Source organism: Vulpes vulpes, chromosome 1 (assembly GCF_048418805.1).
Source record: "Vulpes vulpes isolate BD-2025 chromosome 1, VulVul3, whole genome shotgun sequence".
Lineage (NCBI taxonomy): Eukaryota > Metazoa > Chordata > Mammalia > Carnivora > Canidae > Vulpes > Vulpes vulpes.
This window is the reverse complement of record NC_132780.1, coordinates 162,196,181-162,220,806: the sequence shown is the minus strand read 5'-3', so window position 1 is coordinate 162,220,806 and position 24,626 is coordinate 162,196,181. Positions and strand designations below refer to the sequence as shown.

The following is a 24,626-nucleotide window of genomic DNA, read 5'->3' as shown; positions in this document are numbered from 1 at the left end:
ACATTATTACTTGCATATGAATTAGTTCTGATTCTCTTTACCCGATCTGCATGTCCATATCATGATATAGCTATTTACAAACACTTAATTGCGTATAGATTCTTTTTCCTTGATCTCTTTCTTACTTGACTAAGAATACTTAGGATGTCCCCAGATGCTCATTTGAAGGTTGATTTAGTCACACTAGCAGAACCCCAGGCTCAAATGTCAAATTGGATCAGTTGTATGCAGTGCACTAATCGGACTGCAATCTTTTTGCTACAGAAGTCACAGTTGCATATTACTCATCAAGGCAAAATGTAAATGTTTAGTGATTATATGATATGTTTTTGTTAAGTCTCCAGATGGTTTTGTTTTTTTGTTTTTTGTTTTTACCTTTGTTTATCTGAGAACAACAACTGAATGCTGATGAAATGCTGCGGCTGATGCCAGCAATCTAAGGCTTCATTAGTACAGATGAAGCAATGCTCACTTTGTTACACAAATAATTAGAGAGATTAAATGAAAATAAACACTGAGAGGATGTACAGAAGCTCAGAAGTTAGGTAATTATTTTAATTACTCTAGTGACTTCTACCAACCTTCATTATCAGCCACAGATCAAGTTTAAAATTTTTTATGTAAAAATATCATAGACTATATGAAAAAGCACTACAGCTACCCAGTGATTATGCTTCATAAAAATGGCATTTTCTTCAAGGTTCCACTAAGAAGAATTGTTTCCATTCTACTACCTGATAAACTCTCTACGTATTTTAAAAGCATGATAAATTTTTGCACTTAAAAGTGTATTGCCCTGGTTTTATGCTTCAAATGGACATTCTTAATAATTTTGCTGTCTTTATCTTGACTCAGATTTGACTATGAAAGATGTGGGTAAACATTTTTGAATCAATGAATGTAAAACAATATGGCATATTCAGTCACTTGAAATCATTGTCACTTGGAATCATGTTATTCTTATTGCATGATAAACTGCACCTTGTATTTGGTAAATATTTCTTTATTCCTCCCACCTCACCCCTGCTGGGAGAAGACTACCAACACCTTCCAGACAGGAGGGGGCCCTATTTAAAGACATTGTCAGTTCCTTTAGAATGGATCTCATTTTTTTCCTATGTGATGATGATTCTGCAAGATCTCCCAGGTTAAGATCTTCTTTTGAACAAGTGTTACTTGCATTTAAATACCATTCATTGTCTGCATAATAACAGCTCCTCTGCAAAATACTTTACCTAACTTATCCTACTTAATCCTTACAAGATTTCCATGGAGTATGTAACTCCCTTTTCCAGGTGAGGAAACTGAAAGACTCACTGACTGTAAAAGTTGCTCAAGTGGCCCAGCTGGAAATCAAACCAAGGTCTGGCTGACTCCATGAACCATGATGCCCCCAACAGATGATTGAATGAGGTATACCTGGATGCAAATGCTGAGGAAGGATAACAGAGAAGATGACATGACCTCCTTGAAGTGACCCTGCTAGTTAAGCATTGTGTTGTATGACACCTGTGAATTCTGAGCACCAGTTAAAATTTCCAATTCCAATATTTGATTGATTTTGAACGTGTCTCATCTGTGAATGGCCCTGGTTGCTGGAGAAGCAATGAGGAATGGGTTTTTACGGAATAGTAAGAATAACCAAGAATTCCCAGTTAACAAAGATTAGTGAAATTTTAAAATACAATTCAGTAACTGCTTGAGCTTCACTCCAGCTCATACACAAGGCATTTCTCTTCAACTACATGAAAAATTCCAGCAGAAAGAGCAAGACTTCAGTATCTTTGCAAGGGTTGTCAGGTGTGTGTGCTGCTTTCTAGTATTTAAGAGAAGTTTTTACTAGGCTCTCTCCCCCACCTACCCGCCCCCAAAATACCGACATTGGTTTCAGGCGGTCCACCCCCAGGTCTGATCATGACACATTTTCCGGAGGCTGCGTTATACTCAGAGGACCATTAGGTTAGCCGAAAATAAGGGAAGGCGTCTAATGGATTGTTTCCTATGTTAGGGTGCCGCTAACCTGCCACGTTTATAGTGGGAGTTGTGGCTGATACCGGGAGGTCCAGACAGAAGGCGAGCCCTTGCGGTGGGGGGCGGTGGAGAAGGGAGTGCAGGTTGACTCCATAAATCTCACCCTCGGGTTTCAGGCTCTGAGCCCGAAGTTAGGGAAATCCACAAGCGCTCCAGTCCCGGATGACAGCAGGAGCAGCAGAGGTGGGGCTGTGAGGCTGGACTCTCAAAAAGGCTGGAGGGGGTGGGGTGCAGTAGCCTCCCTAGAGCTGTCCAGCGCGCCCTCATACAAAATGCACCGAGGGATTTAGTTGTGAACAAGACCGAGCAAGACAAACAATCGAGAGAAGATGAGCTCAGAAATTACTTATCATGGGCTGGCGAGGGGCAAGGCCTTCCAGCTCTTTTTGCAAGCACCTCCCTGCGACGTGACTATGAAGCGTGGCCCCTCTTCTTTCTTTCCCGCACATTATAGACACCAGGGACCTGGCTAGTAGGTCCGCCCAATAGAAAAGGTCCTAACTGAGCACCAATTGTTTACTCCTTGTCTTCCAGGCACTGTCATGGTTCCATTACGTCTTCGTAGGCTCTGTTAGATTTTGATTGCACAATGTTTTCAAGGAGGAGAGCCAACCCCTCCCGGTCGGGCTGCGTCCAGAGCGACGTCTTCAGGCCGCGCAGCGAGGAAGCCACGGGCTGGACTCCGGGGACCCACGTTCCATTTCCAGTTGGCCGCTCGCCTCTGACCTCGGGGAAATTAAACCGAGTCTCCGGTTCCTCATCCATAAAATGAAGGTGATTCTACTTTTCAGGCCTCTCTAAGAGGATCGTCGGGAGGATCAAACTGAATAATTCTGACGACAGCGAACCATAGGGGAAATGGGAGTCCGAATTACTGAAGGAAAAATAAGTTAAACATACTCAGCTGGAGTTTTAGGAACCGCCCCCCCCCGCGCGCCCCCCGCGATCTCCCTGCCGGCAGGCAGCAAAGCAACCTTTGGATGGATTCTTTGGGATGGACCATCTCACGTGCCGAACACCTCTGTGTGGCACCTCTCCGTCTCCCAGGGCTTCTATAGGTCCCTGCCTTTCTGCTAGTCCAGCTCTCGGCTGCCGCCGTTGGGTACACACCCCGGCGCACCCGCCCTGCAGGTGGGGGCCCGGGCAGATCCTTTCCCCTCCCCGCCTCCCTCCCCTCACTCCCCACCCTATAGGTCTCCCGAGTTTTCCCGCACGTGAGTGGGGTCTCCTAGCTGATCTCTCAAGACCTTGCCGTATTTCAGAAAGCTCAGGGCGCGCGGAGAGCGGCGACCGCGCATCCCTCCAGCCCTTCGCGCAGGTCGTGCGGCCCCCGGGGACCCTCCCCGCCCCCCCCCCCCCCCCGGCGCGGTGCAGCAGCCGCCTCCAGAGCTGGCTCTCGGGGCCGTCAGCGGCACACCCCGCGGAGAGCCGGGCCCCCCTCGCGACCTCCCCCTCGCAGCCCCTCTCCGCCAGTAGCAGCGCTGCTGCCTTCCCACAGGAGGACCGGGAGGACGCTGGAGTCTGCAGCCCCCCGCCCCCCGCCCCCTCCGCTTTTTCTTTCTTTCCTTGCTTTGGGATCTTGCTGCCGAGCCGGGAGAGGCTCCGAGAAGAGGAGAGGGAAGGACCGGCGTGCAGGCTTCCGCTGCGGCGCGCTCGCGCAGCCGGGGCACACCTCCCGCGCCCCCTCCCGGCCCTCGCCAGCCCGGCCGGGGCGACCCAGGAGAGCCCTCGCGCCGCCGCCCGCCCCCCGCCGCCCGCCGCCCGCCGCCCGCCGCCGCCCTCGAAGGTGCCCCAGGGAGCGGCCCGGGAGCCGCGGCTGGGTCCCTTCGCCCGCAGCGCCGCGGGGCGGGAGGAGCGAGCAGCCCCGGGCCGGCCCTCGGCGCCCACTCTCGGTCCGGAGCCGCTGGGGGCCGCCGCTCCCGGGCGCTCGGCACAACTCGGGGCCCGCGGCCGCCGCTGGACGCACTCCCGCTTCCCGCCGGCTCGCCGGGACTGGGGGCCGCCGCCTGCAGCCCCGTAGCCCTCCTCCTCGGCACAGCCCCGCGGCCCCCGGCCCCCGCAGCGCCCCCGGCCCCATGGAGAGCGCGCCCGCCGCGGCTTCCTGAGCGCGGGCGCCGCCGCCGTCCGAACTGAGCGCCGGGGGCCTCCATCTCGCCCCTCTTGGGGGCGTCCGAGAGGCCGCGGAAGGCGCACCATGAAGTCCGTGCTGCTCAGCCGCTTCTTCATCCTCCTGCCCTGGATCCTAATCGTCATCATCATGCTCGACGTGGACACGCGCCGGCCAGCGCCCCCGCTCACCCCGCGCCCTTACTTTTCTCCCTACGCGGTGGGCCGCGGGGGCGCCCGACTCCCGCTCCGCAGGGGCGGCCCCGACAGCGGGCCCGGGCGCGGCTGGGAGAGGCGCAACGAGTCGCGGCCACACGCGCGGCCCCGGCCGGAGCCGCCGCTGCCCACCATCTATGCCATCACGCCCACCTACAGCCGCCCGGTGCAGAAAGCCGAGCTGACCCGCCTGGCCAACACCTTCCGCCAGGTGGCGCAGCTGCACTGGATCCTGGTGGAGGACGCGGCGGCGCGCAGCGAGCTGGTGAGCCGCTTCCTGGCGCGGGCCGGGCTGCCCTGCACGCACCTGCACGTGCCCACACCGCGGCGCTACAAGAGGCCCGGGCTGCCGCGCGCCACCGAGCAGCGCAACGCCGGGCTCGCCTGGCTGCGCCAGAGGCACCAGCACCAGCGCGCGCAGCCCGGGGTGCTCTTCTTCGCCGACGACGACAACACCTACAGCCTGGAGCTGTTCCAGGAGGTAGCGCCCGGCCCTCCCCTGGGGTCGGGGAGGGGAAGGGCCCCTGTCCGTACCCCCGATCGGGAGGCGGGTGGAGCGCTGCGCACGGGCAGCCCGCAGCCTCCTGGGGCCGTGGCGCGTGAACGCTGGCCATGCGGGGGTGCGGAGCGGACGGGGGGAGGCCGTGGGGCCGGGGCTCCGACGGCGCGGCCCAGGTGAAGCGGGGCAAGTGCAGGCCCGAGGCGCTGGGGGCTCGGGATGGAGCGGGGAGGGCGGGGCGAGAGCGCGGGGGACCCAGCTCAGGGCCGGCGGACTTGGTGCGCCCCCGAAGCAAGAACCGTACAGCGAAGAGGTGGCGATGGTGGCCGAAAACCAGCCCAGAGACAAACTTCTCTCTACAGTCCACTGGCACTTGTTAGTGAAAACAGGCACTTCTCCTTGGCGTGTATGTGGGTCCAACTTCTCTCTCTTCTTGCACCCCACAAAAGTCCTTTCTGATTCTCAAGTTTGCCTCTTTTTCAAGGAAAACCTATGGGAAAGGAGTTGAGACTCTGAGGCCCTGCGATTCTGTCTTTCCCGAATTATCAGGCCAACAGCCTCATTCTTCTTTTTTTTCCAACCTTTCTCCAAGGCCTCTCTCGGGCGAGTTCGCGGGGCCACTCTTGCACCTCCCCATTGCTCCCCATTGCTTCCTGGTACTCACTGGGAGGTCCTGGGTGCGGAGCCGTCCCCTGTCGCTAAAATGGCTCTTTTCCCTTGGAAGGCCACTCATGCACAGAGCCGGCCGGGGGTTAGGACAGGTGTTCTTCTTGAGGCTGCTGTTTTGCAATCTGCGTGTGTTCTGGGAGTCCTTATTGCATGGTGTTCACTTTTCTTCCGTATACACACAAAGGTATGTGGGGAAAAAACCCAAAATCTTGGATTCTTTGACCCTTCGTGGGACTCTTCCTTTCCACTATCCCCAATTCCTTGGCCTCCTGCTTCTGAGACTCCATCACACCCTCCACTCCACCAAGTAAGTGGGACAATCTGTGTATTTGGTAAACATAAATGCCCCTCAACTTTATCCTAATCTCTATTTGGCTTTCTTCACCTGGAGACAGAGGGACTTTGTACCCTTTTGGTTTAATTTTTCTGCCTAGGTGGCTACTAAGAACCTATTTTTTAAGGACTGTTGCCACCTTTGTTTCTAATCATCCTCTCCTTCAAGAATAAAAGGACCAGTAATTGCTTCTTGTCTTTTTTTTTTTTCAAAGTAGGGCTTGCTTTCCTTGTTCCTTCAGAATAAATAGATAAGCTTGACATTGTAGGGGGTAGTCTTTATTATAACCAAGATTAGAGATATAATCTGATTTTTTTTTTCTTAAGTTGGGCTTTAATTTTGATCCTACTTACATACCCTTTCCCCAGAAGATACAGTGGTTTGTATTCCAGAGCATACTTTTACATTTCAGTACACGATAATTTTAAACTGCAGTCTTTTTCCCCCCTACAATTTGGAAGTTGCCTTACCTGTAAAAACGTGTGGTCTTATACAAGTAACACACATCAACTTTTTAGGGGGTTGGGCTGTGAAAAGGGAGTAATTTTTCGGTTTATCTCCAGTTTCCATCTAGCCCATTGGTATGAAGGGTTATAGGAGTAGAAGAGCTGGCATTAGAAGCAGTGTGAAACAATTGAGCACAGTCTTTGATGCTTCCCACTGAAAGGATAGCTTATTGGTGGGGGATACTAAGCAGCAAAAAAGAAATCCAGTAGATTTTTTTCATTGGAAAAAGAGAGAAAGGAGACAAAATTTAAAGCCCAACTTTATAGGAGGAGAGGATGAGGAGAAAAAAATAGTATTGGCCCAGAGGAAACTATAAAGGGAAAAACATGCAAAACTTACAAGACACTAAAATTTTGTACAGTGGGAAGTAAGAAAAACTTATTTTAAGAGCATGTGTAACTCTTTCTAACGGAGAGGTTGCCAAGTGGTACAACATATTCAACAGAAGGACTGTTTGAAAAACGTCATACCCATGATAGACTTGGAATTTAAATTATATAGCTTCCAGAGGCCACTCCCAGGCAGTAATTTCAAGATTAGTCCCTTTCTCCACCATCTCTCATCCTCCCCCACACAGTGTTTTTGGACAGTGGGCATCTGCTCACCATACATATCTGTTGATACATTCAGTTTTCCTTTTTGCAACACATTCTTTTCCTTGTAAGGCAAGCAGTATTGAACTCTCTAAAAAGTCAAGTTAGTGGGATCTGTGGATCCTTGGTTTTGTGCAGTAATGGGATGGGCTACCTTATACCAGTTACAGATTCCATCTGGATTATAGTCTAGACATTGCATTCTGAGAACAGGTAAGACTAGATAAAACATCTGAAAACTGCAGCCCCTTGGGGAGAGGGAAGATGCTGATAAAGGATACTGTAGAGGTGAGGCATAGAGATCTTAGTCCTTCCATATTGTGCATACACACAAATTAGTTTTTAAGTAATTCACGGTACTTAAGGAGAGAATGTCCCAAGTCAGGCTTCATCTTTTATTCATAGTGCTTCTAATTTCCATGGTTGATGTTAATGTAGATAAGATAAAAGGAGGAAAATGAACCAGGTACAAATTAGCTCACTAAGCATTGGCTGCAAATGAAGGAAATGAAAAGATGAAAGGTCTCCAAATTAAATTAAAGGCGCAACAGGCAATCTGTGTTCAATTATTCCTCCCTGGTAACTGGAGAGCTGCTTTCTTCTTACATACAGCTAACTGATTTTCAGCCTCCTGTCTCGACTGAGCTGTGCTGCCAGGAAAGAAATATTTGTGCTGAACAATGCTACATTAACAGCCAAATCCACTCGCAAATGAAGCTCAGTGGGAGTGGTAGCCCCAGAAACTGGACTGTCCATTGGAGACAATGGAAAGGGGTTTTCAGGTTTGTAGTGTCCCAGCAGCATCTCCTCCTCTTCCTGGGGCATGGATTGGGCTTTACACTCTAGATCACAGGTAATCCTGCCTGCCTCAGCACCGTATCTGTTTAACCCCCCAGAAAAGCTTATTTGTGAAGGATTTAAGCTACTTTAATACAAGCCACAACTGCAGATAAATGTGACACTCTCTCTAGTCGTATTTTTAATAACACTATTGACCAGATTTCCGTTGTTTACTAGAAAACCTTCCTGTTTCCTGAGTTTAAAGCTGATGCTTTTCAGGTGAAGTTGCTTTCACCTTTGGAAATCAATTGAATCGAAAGGTTAAAAAACAGTACTTTCTGAGCAAGAAGAAAAACTTAAAAAATTTTAACTTTTAAATTTAATGAGGAAAGACTGGGAAGACAGGCCAACTGTGAGACATTTAAGGGGTGGGGGTGCCTGAAAGGACTCAGTTAATGAGCAGGCATCTTGAAGATGCATTTCTGGCGAGCAGTGAACTCAAGAGGCCCTTTGTTTCGATTTTTCTGTTGGGTGCAGTTAAGCTATTTGTATGCTGGGCAGGTGGATGAATTGAGGTTTAATTTTTTCTTCCTCTTCTGAAGCATCGGTGTGCTCCCGTCTTTATATGCAGCTTATTGGAGCCACAATCCAAAGGATATTCAAATTCACAGTATTTGCCCCCCCCCCCCCATAGGAAATTCTGCCTCTGTTTCCTGAAAGGAGACCAGAGATCTGCCTTTACTTTTACTTTGGATATCGTTACTTGGTGTAGGGCAATTATCTTTTCAAAGGGAAGAAACCTAAAAGAATCTCTTAGATGTAGCATAAATGACTATTTTACCTGAAATGTGCCCTTTTTATTTCTCCCCATCTAAAACCATATTAATCATGTTAATCATGATAAAATGTGAGAATTTTCTAAAACTGTGTATAAAACTACAACCAGTTTTCTTAGTGTTGAATCTAAAGATTTTCTTTATTCTCCCCGGTGTATAGTACTTGAGTTAGGGCTAATTTTTGAGTTTTCTGTGAAGACCAGTTTTCGTTTGGATTTTGCTATTTTAATGGACCAGAAGTAACAATTTTGGTTTAAAAAACATTCTCTCTTCTGCCCCTTCCTGTTGCCTTTTTCCATCATTCTGTCCTCCAACCTACTTTTCACTGATTATCCTTTCTCATGAATAGACATGAGGACATGCCTGGATTGTTTGGTGCAGTGAACGTGTGTCTTTTAAACATTTAGACTCTTGTCCCCTGCTTCTTGGAAACTATAGTGGGTGACTCCACTTTCTTCTGTCTACTCCACTTGCCTCTAAATTACAAGCTGGTAAATTTTCTCTTGTGTGAACAGTAATGGAATAGTAATTGCTTTTAAGGCATGCTACAAAAGCAAAATAGAAGTCAGTGGTCTTATTAAGTATTCCAGGTGGTATTCAAGTAGTGCTTTTCTTTTGGGGTACAGAATTCAATAATCAGATACGTCTATTCAAACGTTTTGAATTCTGAGGAAATATTTGCTCAGTCTGTATAGTTAACACATTAGATACTTGATTTGCAATGCTGTTGAAGCATGATATTTAAGTTTTACATAGATCCTAAGTGTTCCCTCCAAAACACAAATAAAATTTACACTAATTGGTAGGGAGATAGGTAGGTGAGTCAGTAGGTTTAGAACAAATTTCCAATCCACATCAATAAACCAATATAATCCATTGTTTATGCCTGGTAGTTCTTGTGCACAATTTAAAATGAATGTTAAGATACTCTTTACCATGGATACAAGGAGAATGTAGCTGACATCAGCTGAGTACTTCTCTATGGGCCAGGAACCACCCTTAGGGTTTTATGTGTTTTAGTTTATTTGTTCTTCACAATAGCGCCTGAGGTACGTATAGTATGTCTCTGTTCTTTCATCCTACTGCTGATATTTAGGTCTGAACATAGTACTTTGGTGAGCACAGAGATTTTTTTAAAGTGCAGCATGAATCTAATAGTCATTTACTCTGATGGGTATAATTGGTGTCCCTATTTCATAGTTGAGTGGAAATACCTGGAAGTAACTTGAAAAGGTCACACAGCTCTTCAGAGACAGAATTTAAAGCCCAAGTATTCCGGTTCTAGAGCTTGCACTTTTTTTTTTTTTTTTTTAATGTATTTGTTCCAGAGAAGAGGGAGGAGAGGCAGAGTGAGGAGAGAGTCTCAAGCAGATTCCACACTGAAGGTGGGGCCCAGCCTGGGGTTCAGTCTCATAACCCTGAGATCACCACTTGAGTTGAAATGGAGAGTTGGCACTTAACTGACTAGCACTTGGTGCCACCCAGGCGACCCCTAGAGCTGGCATTTTTGACTATCCTGAGGCTCATTTCATTTAACATGTATAGTCAGATGGAAATATGCCATTGTAGTAAGTAAAGCATTTGATCAACAGGAGAAATTTTTTTTGGGGAAGATTTTAGAGCAAGTAAGTGAATGGAGGGAGGAGTAGAAGGAGAGAGTCTCGAGAGACTCACTGCCTAGCTCAGGGCCCACAGCCTGGCTTGATCTCATGACCCTGAGATCATGATCTGAGCCAAAATCAAGACTCCGTCTCTTGACTGACAGAGCCACCCAGGCGCCCCTCAACAGGAGTATTCTAACATTGTTCTTGTCTCCTGCCTCACTTAAACTCAGGTCTGTCATCTTGCCATATCAACTTCTGATTTTCCTTTTTGACCCCCCCCCCCATATCATTTGATCTTATGAACATTTTATTTCATCTCACACTATCTCATTTATAGACCATTTGATTTTTATTGTTTTTTTCAAATCAGTTGAATACTGCTAGTTAATATATAAACTGTAGTCTTTCATATATATTGTGTTCTTTTTAAAATGTATTATGAACAAAAGGGATCATTTCTGCAAGAAGATGAAACATTGGGATCCCTGGGTGGCGCAGCGGTTTGGCGCCTGCCTTTGGCCCAGGGCATGATCCTGGAGACCCGGGATTGAGTCCCACGTCAGGCTCCCGGTACATGGAGCCTGCTTCTCCCTCTGGCTCTGTCTCTGCCTCTCTCTCTCTTTCTCTGTGACTATCATAAAAAAAAAAAAGATGAAACATTAATTTTTTTACCTCACTTGATCCATGCTCAGTAGCTACAGCTGGTGATGTGTATATTTTTTTTCAGGATAGGCAGAATTGAATGGAAGAATAATTTTGGGGGTAGAATAGAGGTCAGGGACAGTACTGAATTATTTCATGTGGGGAAGAGCTGGGGACTTGAGTCTGTCTGAGCTGAAGCTCATGTGAAATATAGACACCTGCTGGTCACCCTCTCCCACAGAGCCTGAGGCAGCTCCTTCCCTGGAACATAAAGATGAACTTGTGGGAAGCTTCAACCAGTGTGCTGGTTATGCTGGCTATTTTTGGCACACACTGTCAGCTTCACCAGACTGTTCACTTGTTGATAGAAGTCTTGATTTTCTTGTCTTTCATTTTTGGGGGATTAGGAATTTCCCTGGATTAAAAACAGAATGAATAAATCATTGGTTGAGTCTTTTTGCATATTGGGAAAACCTTGGAGATGTCTGTCCGGAGAGGAGAGGGTGCTGGTGGTGATCGTGTTCTTTACCACAAGTCAGATTATTTGGTCTTTTCTTCAAAATAACTGAAAACTTAAAAAAGGTTTTTTGTTTTGTTTTTACAATCTGTCTCTAGCAGTGGAAAGAGAATTTTAAATACTGGGCTTTAAAAAACACAACTTGAGAGAGAGTAAGAGAACATGAATGAAGGAGAAGCAGAGGGAAAAGGAGAAAAATAGACTCCCCACTGAGAAGGGAGCCTGATGTAAGCCTTAATCCTTTGGATCCCGCTCCCCCCAGGATCATGACCTGAGCCAAAGGCAGATAAACTTAACTGACTAGGTCACCCAGGTGCCCCAGAAAGAGAACTTCAAATAGTAATGTATGTTACTTGCAGATACTGAGACTGTCCTTCTTTTAGTCTGAAAGGCAGGTATTTATAAATTGTATCTTCATCTCTCTCTAAAAGCTGAGTGTTCTCCCTCCGCCTATGTCTCTGCATCTCTCTCTCTCTCTCTGTGTGACTATCATAAATAAATAAAAATTAAAAATAAATAAAAATAAATAAAAAAGGGATCCCTGGGTGGCGCAGTGGTTTGGCGCCTGCCTTTGGCCCGGGGCGCGATCCTGGAGACCCGGGATCGAATCCCACGTCGGGCTCCCGGTGCATGGAGCCTGCTTCTCCCTCCGCCTATGTCTCTGCCTCTCTCTCTCTCTCTCTGTGGCTATCATAAATAAATAAAAATTTGAAAAAAAAAAATAAAAATAAAAATAAAAGCTGAGTGTGCTAAACGCCGAACATTCTCCATTAACTAAGATTTCAGTTATCTAAGCTAATTGTATCTTAGAAGGATTCTTGCAGAGTCATACACTATTACTGCTACCTACTTGAGCCTAAATATTACCACATTGAAAAGATATTTGGATATAATTAGCATGCCTTCTATTCCACTTAACAAATCTTAATTGAGCATCTGTGTACTAGGCACTATGCTCTATCCAGGCAGAGAATAATACAGCTGTGAACAGAGAGGGTACATCCCAGTCCTCACAGATCAAGTGCTTGGACTAAGTGTGCACTTTAGGATCAGTGTGTATTGAGAGAAATGCAGATGCCTGGGAGCTTAAAGCAGAGGCAGCTAATGGGATTGTAGGTTATAGGAGTGATTGTGGAGTAAGTGACATCTGAGCTGAGACCTAAAGGGTGATGGGCCTAGTGGGTGACAGGGCAAGAGGGAGGAGCCCTCCAAGCGGAGGGAGCCCTAGTTAAGAACCATAGCAAAGAACGTGTGTGAATATCCAGAAAATAGAAAAATGTCCTTGAGAGCAGGGAGTGGGATAGAGGAGTAGGCAGTCGCGTCCCCATCACCTGCATGCTGAGTGAGATACTTAGTTCTGGGAGAAGAGTACCATCTCTCCCCAAACTGTCCTATCAAGAAAAGAAATCTTCAAATTTTTATGTAAATCTGTGGCTTTGAAAAGTGTGTACATAGGAGTGTAAGGCACATGCTTTCATTTTTTTTTCCCGTCTGATTTTCAGATCACACATCAGGCAAATCTTTGACCTTTAACTTTTTAAACAGAACTTGGATAAGGATGGGGGAGTAAATTAGTAAAAAAACGATGTGTAAGTATTGTACATCTAGGTGTACTAAGGAAGTGGTACTGTAGACTATTGTGGGTTCTTTATAAAAGCGCTTAACATCACATTATATAATGTGGTCTATGTATTTCAGTTGTCTATTTCTCCCACTAGAATCTAGACCCCATAAGGGTAGGAATGCTCTTTTGTTCACTGTTATATCCTTAGTGCTCAGAGGAGAGCCTCCCATGTAGTAAATGCTCATTAAGCATTTGTTGAATAAGTGAATGAAATTATAAGGGGCTTAGAAGGTGAAGAGCTCTCTTACAGAAGGAATCTGTTCCGAGAAAGGAGCCCTGAATGGGGATTGTTGGTCAGATGACAGCTTTGAAGTCTGTGTTGTGTGTCTAGAATTATATTGAGCCTTTTAAATAAATTTGCTTTTTTTTTTGAAAACATCCTTTTATTTCACCTTCATTTTTTTAAAGATTTTGAGAGTGATAACACATGGGAGAGTATGAGTAGGGGAAGAGGCAGAGGGAGAGGGACAAGCAGGTTCCCAGCTGAGCATGGAGCCCAATGCAGGAATCATCCCAGGACCCCAGGATGATGACCTGAGCCAAAGGCAGCAGCTTAACTGACTGAGCCATCAGACCCCTCTTAAATAGTAACTTAGAGATGAATGTGGCCCCCGTGCTGACTCTAAGAGCTTTCATGCTAAAAAGGAGAGTAAGGTCCATGACTATTTGCATATATAGCAAAGCATTCCTGGTAATGCCTTATCCAAAGGGCAGGAAGTATGTGAAGGTAGTTGTGAACCAGTTGAGTGTGAGGGCTCTTCACATGGGAAAGCCACTGAGGAGCTCAGGTAGGAACTAGGGAGTTAAACAGCCCTGTGTTCAAATCCAGCTTTTATCATTCAGTGACTGTATGATTTTGGCAAGAGCTGCCTGCCTCATAGGACTGTTTAAATACTGACCTATCTGCACCTTACAAATATTAGTTCTTTTTACCTCGTTCTCCTCTGTGGGTGACTGCCAGGGTCGAGAGGCTTATCCAATAGCTGCTGTAGTGTTTTGTTGATTAGATGTCTTTAAATACTCGGTTTCTGAGATATGGACTGTGTTTTTGGGGTTGAGGAGGAGGTACAGGTGCTTGACTCTCCCAAATTAGTCTGTACCCAAGTGGAACTACATAAATTGGATGTCCTAATTACACTACTGGGTGTTACCACAGTGATTAGAGGGACAAGAGTGAAATAGGGCTTGTCTACAAAGAGTCCTGGGAGGATGTGAGAGAGTGAAAAGCATCTAAAGGATATTTTGGGTTGAGAGGAGGTAGAAGGCTGATTCTCCAGTGGATTAAGATGTCTGAAGCAGATTAGTGTGTGTGTGTGTGTGTGTGTGTGTGTGTGTGTGTGTGTGTGTAAGCTAGGAAGTTGGCCTGCATGTAGCTCAGAGCAGGTCCTAGGTGTGATTTTTAGCTACTTAGCGGTCCTAGCACCTAGCTTGGACTCGGAGCATGTTACAGTATAGGTTATTTCTGGTGGAGCATGTTACAGTATAGATTATTTCTGGCATGAACAAATGAATCAGAGGCAGTATGTTACAAAGGAGAGGGCAAATTAAAGGGAGGAATGCAATGAATCTATTTTAAAACACATGATTAGAAGCAATAGTTTGATTTTTTTTTTTAAGGTCATTAAAGAATGACCTCTTTCAAACATCTGTTGCAGAGGGCAGAGAGGATCCCTTTTGACAGACTCCCTTGTGCCCAGCCCCCACCAGCCTTACTGGGACACCAAGCTGGGCTTCGACTAACTGGCAATTACTGGGAAGTCTACCCTGAGCTTGTTTCTCTTTTTTCAAATGTTGCTTACATTTTCATAAGTAAAAAGCTTATGAAGCTTTTGAAGCTTATTTCCTGCCAGAATGGGGATGTAGCAGTTGGAGTGGTGTGTGTGTGTTTACCCACAGGTCCCCTGATTGCCTCCTTGCCTGCTAATGCTCTGAGTACTGTCTTGTTCATTCTTCATAGACCCTGCGCCTTCCCAGTCAGTCTCTTGCAAGAATTGTGGTCGCATTCAGGGGTCTGGTGCAATGATCATCATTTTTTGTTCACAGAACTCAAAGAATTTAGTAAAATTATACTCTTTTAAGATGTTCATATTGATGTCTAATTTTTAAAAATCATTTAAAACGGTTGCAAAGCATGTTGAGTTTTAGTAAGTTATAAATACTGATATTTATCAATGAAAACTACATACATACAGTGGATATTATAAAAAACTCAGCATCGTTTGAATATAAAACATCTGGAAATTTTCTATTTCTTTTTCAACCAGCATTCTCCCTCAGAATTTTATCTTAGCATAAGATTTTGAGGTTCAAGGTCCTTTACTGATCCTCTAGTCACATATATCTGCAGTAACAAAAATTACTATAGATACATTTTACATTTTAAAAAAATTCTTATGGCTATAAACTAAGATCTTAAAAATTCTTTAGGATTGAGTTAACGCTACAATTAGTAGCAGTAAACAAGTAATCAAGACAACATAAATGTCATGCATACGAGTACATATCTTTTTTATAAAATTGTTGCTCAATTGTAATAAAAAAAACCATAAATGTTACCAACTTGGATAATTAACTCTTAAGCATAAAAGTTACATTTATTGGAAATTGTATTCTTAATGATATGGATGGAGCATTTTGTGTCTGATATCTATTCACTGATGAATATTACTGATTGCTAGAAAGAGATCTAATTCTGTTCTCATTAGGTCAACCTTGTTTACATAAAGAAGTAAATAAGATGGAAAGCATTTTCTTGTAGTGGTGTTCTTCAATTTTTTGAACTCTAAAGCTCTAAGCCAAAAACCATATGGTGATCTCTCAGCAAAAAAAAAAAAAAAAAAAAAAAAATACTTAATGATCTATTGACGACATTAGGTCTCCTTCAATTTTGTTGAAAGCAAATAATGAGAAACCTCTTGTCTTCCAAAGGGATTTATTACCCATTCATTAAAGACATCAACTTTCTTAATAAAGACAACAGTATTTCTAATTACCTTTGTTTAGTGCCCTGGAGGCTTGACCATTATGGGACAGTACATTGAATATGATTCAGGATGGATGAGAAGTTGACCCTTTTCTGTGAAGTGGGAGAAGAGCAGAGGGAAGAAGACTCCACCCCTCTACCCAAGAATTCAGTTTTAGGAGAGGAAGTAAGAATGCTGAGGATCTGGGAATATATGCCCTTAAAGCTATCTGCTCAAATATTCCATTGAGAGTCTTTATTATATATTCAGGGACCACACACCCCAAGTCTGAAAAATGCAGTTTTGGTAAAGAGCTGGAGAATGTGTCCTCCAGGCCTGGGTGAGCCAAAAGCCCTCGTCTCTCATAACCTCAGGGGAACTTGACTAAAGTTTTCTGATGGTTTGCTCTGTGTTAGCCCTGCCTGAATATTTGAATATGTGCACTGCTGTTTAATTTTCATGGTATTCTGAGGTAGAAACTATGATGCTTATCTTATAAAGGAATAAAAGCCCTAAGATACAGCTGCCTTACAGGGCCTGATATAAATGTATGTAGTTGTTGTAAGATTTCAGTGAGCTGATAGACCCCTAAAGTGGGGAAATAGGATAACTTCCTTATCCATTTGGACACGTGCTTCTGTCGGAAGTTGGTGGCCACAGGAGATGTGGAAAGGCTCCAGAAGGCAAAATGGCAGAAAACCCTGAGCCACCATGGCGGTACCAATCCTGACAGTCGCAGTGGCCTCAAGATGCTGCTTTCGGCAAATGGGAATGAGAGTTTAAGTATGATCCATGTGTGGATGTGTTGTTTATCATATAAATAAACTTGGCATTGCAAGATTGAAATGCCAGTGTCATTTTTAAAGGTCAAATGACAGTTTGGGGATATTTTTATAACTTTGGAAAGTTCCTCAGCTACATCTGTTCACACTGGCAAAAGTGCGAGAGACCTCCATGGGGCATCTTTTTCCGTTGGTGGTGCTGCAGCCTTGCTTTGCAGAAAAGTTCTATTACAGTCATTGGAGCTGGTATTTGGGGGCTCATGTCCTATTAATTGTTTCCATTTTTCTTGAATGGTTCTATTTAACTGTTTACCTATTACCTTTCATTCCTGCTGGACATACTGAAAAGATAGGCTGTAATTTTCTTCTAACTTTTATGCTCTTGTTTTCCTCTTTAAGGATTTTAAAAAAGTTTTTCTTTACATTCCAGTTAGTTAACATACAGTGTAATATTAGTCTCAGGTGTACAACATAGAGATTTCACGGTTCTATACAACACCCAGTGCTCTTCATGACAAGTGCCCTCCTTTATCCCCATCACCTATTTCACCCATCCCCCCACCTTCCCTGTGGTCACCATCAATTTGTTCTCTATAGTTAGGAATCTGTTTCTTGGTTTGCCTCTTTTTCCACCCTTGCTCATTTCTTTTGTTTCTTAAATTCCACATAAAAGTGAAATCATATAGTATTTGTCTTTCTCTGATTAAATTCGCTTAGCAAAAAAAAATAAAATAAATTCGCTTAGCATTATATTCTGTAGCTCCATCCATATCATTGCAAATGGCAAGATTTTATTTTTATGGCTGACTAACATTCCATTGTATGTATATACCACATCTTATTTAGCCATTCATCAATCAGTAGACATGTGGGCTGTTTCCATATGTGGCTAGTGTAGGTAATGCTGCTATAAACATTGGGGTGTATATGTCCCTTTGAATTAGTAATTTTGTATTCTTTGGATAAATATCCAGTAGTGTAATTGCTGGATTGTGGGGTAGTTCTATTTTAGACATTTTGAGGAATATCCATACTGTTTTCCAGAGTGACTGCTCCAGTTTGCATTCCCACTAACAGTGTAAGAGAGTTCCCTTTTCTCTGCATCCTTTCCAGTATCTCTTGTTTTCCTGTGTTGATTTTAGCCATTCTGACAGTTGTGAGGGGATAGCTCATTGTAGTTTTGATCCGTATTTCCCTGATGATCAGTGATGATGAGCATCTTTTCATGTGTCTGTTGGCCATCTGTATGTCTTCTTTGGAAAAATACCTATCCATATCTTTTGCCCATTTTTTAAATTGGATTATTCATTTTTTGGCTGTTGAGTTTTATAAGTTCTTTATATGTTTTGGATACTAACCCTTTATCAGATATGTAATTTGCAATTTGTAATTTGTTCCATTCCATACGTTGCCTTTTAGTTTGATTGATTATTTCCTTCACTATACAGAAGCTTTTTGTTTTGATGTAGTCCCAGTAGTTTATTTTTGCTTTTATTTCCCTTGCATCAGGAGACATATCTAGAAAGAAGTTGCAGTGGCTGATGTCCAAGAGGTTACTGCCAGTGTTCTGTTCTGGGATTTTTATGGTTTCAGGTCTCACATTTAGGTCTTTCATCCATTTTAAATTTATTTTTGTGTTTGGTATAAGGAAGTGGTCCAGTTTCATTCTTTTGCATAGAGCTTCTGGCTTTCCCAACACTATTTTGTTGAAGAGACTCTTTTACCAATTGGATATTCTTTCCTGCTTTGTCAAAGATTGACCATATATTTGTGGTTCATCTCTGGGTTTCCTATCTTGTTCCATTGATTTATGTGTCTGTTTTATGCCAGTACCATACTGTCTTGATGACTATAGTTTTGTAATACACCTTGAAGTCCAGAATTATGATGTCTCCAGCTTTGCTTTTCTTTCTTAAGGTTGTCTTGGCTATTTGGAATCTTTTGTGATTCCATACAAATTTTAGAATTGTTTGTTCTAGCTCGGTGAAAAATGCTGTTGGTATTTTGATAGGGATTGCATTAAATGTGAAGATTGCTTTGAGTAGAATAGACATTAATATTCTTCCAATCCATGAGCATGGGATATCTTTCCATTTTTTTGTGTCCTCTTCAATTGCTTTCATCACTGTAACTATAAAGTTTTCAGCATATAGGTCTTTCACCTCTATGGTTAGGTTTATTGCTAGGTATCTTATTATTTTTGGTGCAATTGTAAATGGGATTGATTCCTTGATTTTTCTTTCTGCTGCTTTATTATTGGCGTATAGAAATGCAACAGATTTCTGTATGTTGGTTTTGTATCTGTGACTTTCCTGAATTTATCAGTTCTAGAAATTTTTTGGTGGAATCTTTCAAGTTTTTTTACATAGAGTATCATGTCATCTACAGATAGGGAAAGTTTGACCTCCTTCTCCCTGATTTGGATGCTTTTTATTTCTTTTTGTTGTCTGATTGCTATAATTTGAACTTCCACTACTGTTAAATAACAGTGGTGAGATTGGATATCTTTGTCTTGTTCCTGACCACAGAGGAAAAGCTGATTTTTTTTTTAATAGTATCTGTAATCATTTACTTCTGCATTAGTCTTTATTGTTTTCTTCTTTCTGCTGTCCTTAGGCTTGGTTTGTTGTTCTTTTTCTAGCTCCTTAAAGTGTAAGTTTATGCTGATTGAGATTTTTCTTGCTTCTTGAGGGAGGTCTGTTTTGCTATATACTTCTCTTTTAGGATTACCTTTCTGCATCCCAAAGGTGCCCTAATATGTGATCTGTTCTGGAGAATGTTCCACATGTAGTTGAGAAAGACAAGTATTCTGCTGTTTTAGGATGGGTGTTCTGACTCTGTTAGTCCATCTTGTTCAGTATGTCATTCAAAGCCATTGTATCCTTGTTGATATTCTGTTTAGATGATCTGCCCATTGATTTAAGTGTGATGTTAAAGTCCCTACTATTGTGTTATCAATTATTTCCTTTAGGTTTGTTATTGTGTTATATATTTAAGTGTTCCCATGTTGGGGCCATGAATATTTATAATTGTTATATCTTCTCATTTGATTATCTATTATTATGCAATGCCCTTCTTTGTCTCTTTTTATAGTCTTTATTTTAAAATCTAATTTGTCCAAAATAGGTATTGCTACTCTGATTTTTCTTTTAACATCTATTTGCATGACAGATGTTTCTCCACCCTCTCATTTTCAATTTGCAGGTATCTTTAGGTCTAAAATGAATCTCTTGTAAGGGAGTATATAGATGGACTTGGTTTTCTTAATCCATTCTGACACACTTTTGATTGGAGCACTTAGTTCATTTACATTCAGAGTAATTATTGATAGATATGTATTTACTGCCATTTTATTACTCATTTTTTGGTTCTGAAGATTTTCTCAAATCCTTTCTTGTCTTTGTCACCTTTGGTCTCTTCCACTCAAAGTCGCCTTTAATATTTCTTGCGGGGACTAATTTTGCAGTCACAAACTTCTTTAGTTTTTGTTTGTCTGGGAAACTCTCTATTTCTTTCTGCATTCTGAATGATAATCTTGCTGAATAGAATATTTTTAGCTGCAGATTTTTCCCATTCAGTGCATTGAGTATATTATGCCACTTTCTTCTGGCTTGCCAAATTTCTTTCTTTCTTTCTTTCTTTCTTTCTTTCTTTCTTTCTTTCTTTCTTTCTTTCTTTTCTGGCTCTCCAAATTTCTGTTGAGAAATCTTCAGCTAGCCATATGGGTTTTCCCTTGTAAGTTAAGGGCTTCTTTTGTCTTCCTTCTTTAAAGATATTCACCATATTCTGCAATTTTAATTACAGTATGTCTTGATGGTATCGATGGGACTTCTCTGTGCCTCCTGGATCTAGATGTACCCAGATTAGGTACATTATCTACTATTATTTCTTGAAATAAATTTTCTGCCCCCTTTCTCTCTCTTTTGGGACTCTTATAATATTAATGTTATTAGATTTGATGGAGCCACTGACTTCCCTAAGTCTGTTCTTGTGTTGCATAATGCTGCTTTCTTTTGCTCAGCTTCATTGTTTTCCATTATTTTGTCTTCTGGGTCATTAATTTGTTCCTCTACTTCTTTCAGCCTGCTGTTTGTTGTGTCAAACCCTATCTCTAATTTCATTTATTGTATTTTTCATCTCTGATTCTTTTTTTAACTCTTTTATCTGTGTAGTAAGGGTCTCAGTAATGTTTTCTTTCTCAAGCCCAGTGAGTATTCTTATGATTGTTGCTTTAAATTCTCCACAGGCATGTTACTGGTATCTGTTTGTCTTAGAACTTTGGCCTTGGCTTTATCTTGTTCTTTCACTTGTTCTTTCATAAATTCTTCTGTCTTGGCATTTTTTCCAAGTCTCTGCCTTCTCTGTGTTAGAAAAGCCAGGAAGGCCTCCTACTCCTGAAAAGAATGACCTTATGAAGAAGAGGTCATGCAGTGCTCCTGGCCTGGTGCTTGAAGAAGTGTCTCCAATGTGTGTTGTGTGTGCTGCTGTTGTGTTTTGGCTGCTTTGTTCTTCAGGCCAGTCCTTGCCTTGTCTCTCTTTGCCTGCTGTGAGTAGTGTTTGGTCCCTGACCTGAATGTGATAAGTTTTAAGTAGGTGTGCCCTTCTCCTTCTGAAATGAATCCTGACACCACTTCCACAAGGAGAGAGGCTGTGCAGAAAACTCTGGGAGATGCAGTGCAGTCAGGCGTTTGTGCTGGTCTTCTGGAGGAGGAGCACGCCGTGCTAGGACTGAGGCAAACTTGACTAAGAAGGGCAATCTCACTAGAGTGCTGGGTGATGGAGCTTGGTGTAAGCAGGTTAGGCAGCCAGTGTCTGCACTGTGCTCCTTCACACAGGTGTTTTTGTGTTTATGCTGAGGGATGGGGGAGGAAAATGGTGCCAGCCAGCTCCTTTGTTCCCAAAGAGGCATCTCCTTGAATGCTGCCTCTCAGGGAAACACTCTGAGAACAGCAAATAATCTCCCCACTCTGTGCTCCAGGCATTCGTCAGATGGCTGTTTCCACACCACGTGCCCCCAGCTTATTTGCCTGCCTTCTCTCCAGGAGAAGTGCAGTGCCCTCTGGGTTTTGTCTCAGCCTAGCTGGCTGATATTTAAAACTCCAGGCTTTAAGCCCTACTGGTTATAAGAACTCACAAAATTTATCCCCTCTCATTTCCAAGCCAATAGCTTTGGGGAAGTGATCTCCTTGTGCATTCCCCTGTGTGGTCCTCTCTCACCCTTCTCCATGACCATGGTTCCCTCCTGTCCATACCACCTGTGATCCATTTCTCCCCTAAACCATGTCTGCACTTTCTACCTTCTTAGATTGGCCTCTTTTCTCCCTATAGTTGTGAAGTTCTCTCAGTCTTTGGGTTAATTTCTCTATTTAAGAATTAAAAAAAAAAAACAGAAACATTGGGATGCCTGGGTGGCTCAGCGGTTGAGCATCTGCCTTCAGCCCAGCGCATCATCCTGGAGTCTTGGGATGGAGTCCCACATTGGGCTCCCTGCATGGAGCCTGCTTCTCCCTCTGCCTATGTCTCTGCCTGTGTCTCTCTCCCTGGGTCTCTCATGAATAAATAAAATCTTAAAAAAAAATTAAGAAGTTGGGTTGACAATGCTTGTGATTTCTGTGGATGATAATAAAATTTTACAGCAACCCTGGGATTCCTTTGAGAATCAGTTGATTGTCCTATAGTTTCAAATCTAGATGTTAATTTGGTTGGCTCTTGTAAATCCAGTGACATTTAAAAGTAAATAAGTATTCTGTTTCTCATTTTATCTCTTTTCCCTAAATGTGAAGAGCAATGGGGGAGAAGCAAAAATGGAATATTTTTGTAATTTTTTTTATTGTGGGAAAATATACATAAAATTTACCATTTTAACCATTTTAAGTGTACAATTCAGTGGCATTATTCACTTTGTTATGCAACCACTGCCTCCATCCATCTCCAGAACTTGTACATCATTCCAGACTGAAACTCTGTACCCATTAAATAATAATTCCCCATTTGCCCCCTCCCTGGTAAACTGTAATCTATTTTCCGTATGAATTGGACTATTCTAGATACCTTTATATACGGAAGAATCAATACATGTTTGTCCTTTTATGTCTGACTTATTTAACATAAAATCCTCAAGATTCATCTGCATTGTAGCATGTAACAAAATTTCATGCCCCCTTTTTTTTGAGGGGGGCTTTGTGAGTGCTGCTGTGAACATTATTGTATGGATATCTGTTCATGTTTCTCTTTCAATTCTTTGTGTATATATACGAAAGCAGAACTGCTGAGTCAAAGGATAATTCAATGTTTAATTTTTTGAGGAACGCTCATACTATTTTAGATAAAAGTGGTGCCGTGTTACAATCCCACCAACAAAAGACACACAGATTTGAACTGCTCTAACATTGCAGTCAATACATGTTATTTTTTGTTTTTGCATTGGTTTTTATAATAACCATCCAGATGGGCATGAAGTAGTATCTCCTGGTTTTGATTTGTGTTTTTGTAATGGTTAGTGATGTTGACCATCTGACCATTTGTAAATAGTTTTTGGAGAAATGTTTATTCATGTCCTTTACCCATTTTCGAATTTGGTTGTTTTTATTATTGAGTTTGAGGAGTTCTTTATATGTCTTGCATATTAATCCTGTATCAGATATGTGATTTGCAAATATGTTCTCCATCCTGAGGGGATCTTGTCCTTTGATGCCCTAAAGTTTTATATTTTGATGAAGTTTAATATAGTTTTTCTTTTGTTGCCTATATGTTTAGGGATCTATCCAAAAAATTGTCACCAAATTCATTATTTTCCCCTGTTTTATCTAATAGTTGCATAATTTTAACTTTTATGTTTAGATAATTAATGTTGATCTATTTTGAGTTAATTTTTATACATTGTATTAGGGACTCAGCTTCATTTTGCATGTGCATATCTAGTTTTTCCTGGCAACATTTGCTCAAAAGACTGTCCTTTCCTCATTGAATGGTCTTGGCACATTTGTCAAAAATGATTTGACTACATATGTGAGGGTTTATTTCTGGGCTCTCTATTTCATTAGTCTACACTGCCTTTATGCCAGTACCACTGTTTTGATTGCTGTTTCTTTATAATAAGTGTTTAAACTAGGAAGTATGGATCCTTCAGCTTTGTTCTTTTTCAAGATTGTTTGGGCTATATGGGATCCCTTGGGATTCCAAGTGAATTTTGGATTTATTTGGGAGCTCTATTCTCTTGATCTGTGTGTCTGTATCAGTAGCAAACTGTTTTGACTACTGTTGCTTTGTAATATAGTTCAGTATTGGGGATTGTGACCCCTCCTGTATCTCTTTTCTCATGATTGCTTTGACTGTTTGAGTACTTTTTATGGTTCCTTACAAATTTTAGGATTATTCTATTTCTGTGAAAATTGCTGCTGGTATTTTGAGAGATTGGATTAAATCTGTGGATTGCTTTGGGTAATATGAACATTTTAATGATACTAATTTTTCCAGTACATGAGCATTGTATAGCTTCCTATTTGTGTCATCTTCATTTTTTTTCAGTGTTTTAATGTTCTCAGGATGTTTTTCACCTCCTTAGTTTAAAATATTCCTAGGTATTTTCCTTTTGATGAAGTTGTAAACAGAATTGTTTCTTCTTTCTCTGTTGCATTATTAATATATAGAAATTCAACAGATTTCAGGGGCATCTTGGTGACTCAGATAAGCATCTGTCTTCGGCCCAGGTTATGATCCTGGGGTCCTGGGATCAAGCCCCATATCAGGCTCCCTGCTCAGTGAGGAGCCTGCTTCTCCCTCTCCCTCTGCCTGCCACTCCCCCTGCTTGTGTGTTTTCTCTCTCTTTCTGTGTCAAAATATTTTTTTAAAAAAGAAACTCAACAGATTTCTGTATTTTAATTTCATATCCTGAAATTCTGTAGCTTTACTGAATTCATTTAC

General features: G+C 42.6%; 1 protein-coding gene and 1 long non-coding RNA gene across 2 annotated transcripts in view; one reads left to right on the top strand and one right to left on the bottom strand.

Annotated features, from left to right (window-relative positions):
• Window positions 1-987: 987 nt before the first annotated feature.
• On the bottom strand, window positions 988-4,453 carry LOC140595269 (uncharacterized). The gene is made up of 2 exons (XR_011996778.1): window positions 4,343-4,453; window positions 988-2,905 (listed from the first exon to the last, which is right to left on the bottom strand). It is a non-coding gene; the product is annotated as an uncharacterized lncRNA (long non-coding RNA).
• B3GAT2 (beta-1,3-glucuronyltransferase 2) overlaps window positions 3,901-24,626 on the top strand; it is an 83,352-nt gene continuing 62,626 nt past the window's right edge. Inside the window, exon 1 of the mRNA XM_025991144.2 lies at window positions 3,901-4,834. Within this exon, the coding sequence (XP_025846929.1) occupies window positions 4,226-4,834 (609 nt within the window). The 5' untranslated portion in view covers window positions 3,901-4,225. The remainder of the gene's footprint in view (window positions 4,835-24,626) is intronic.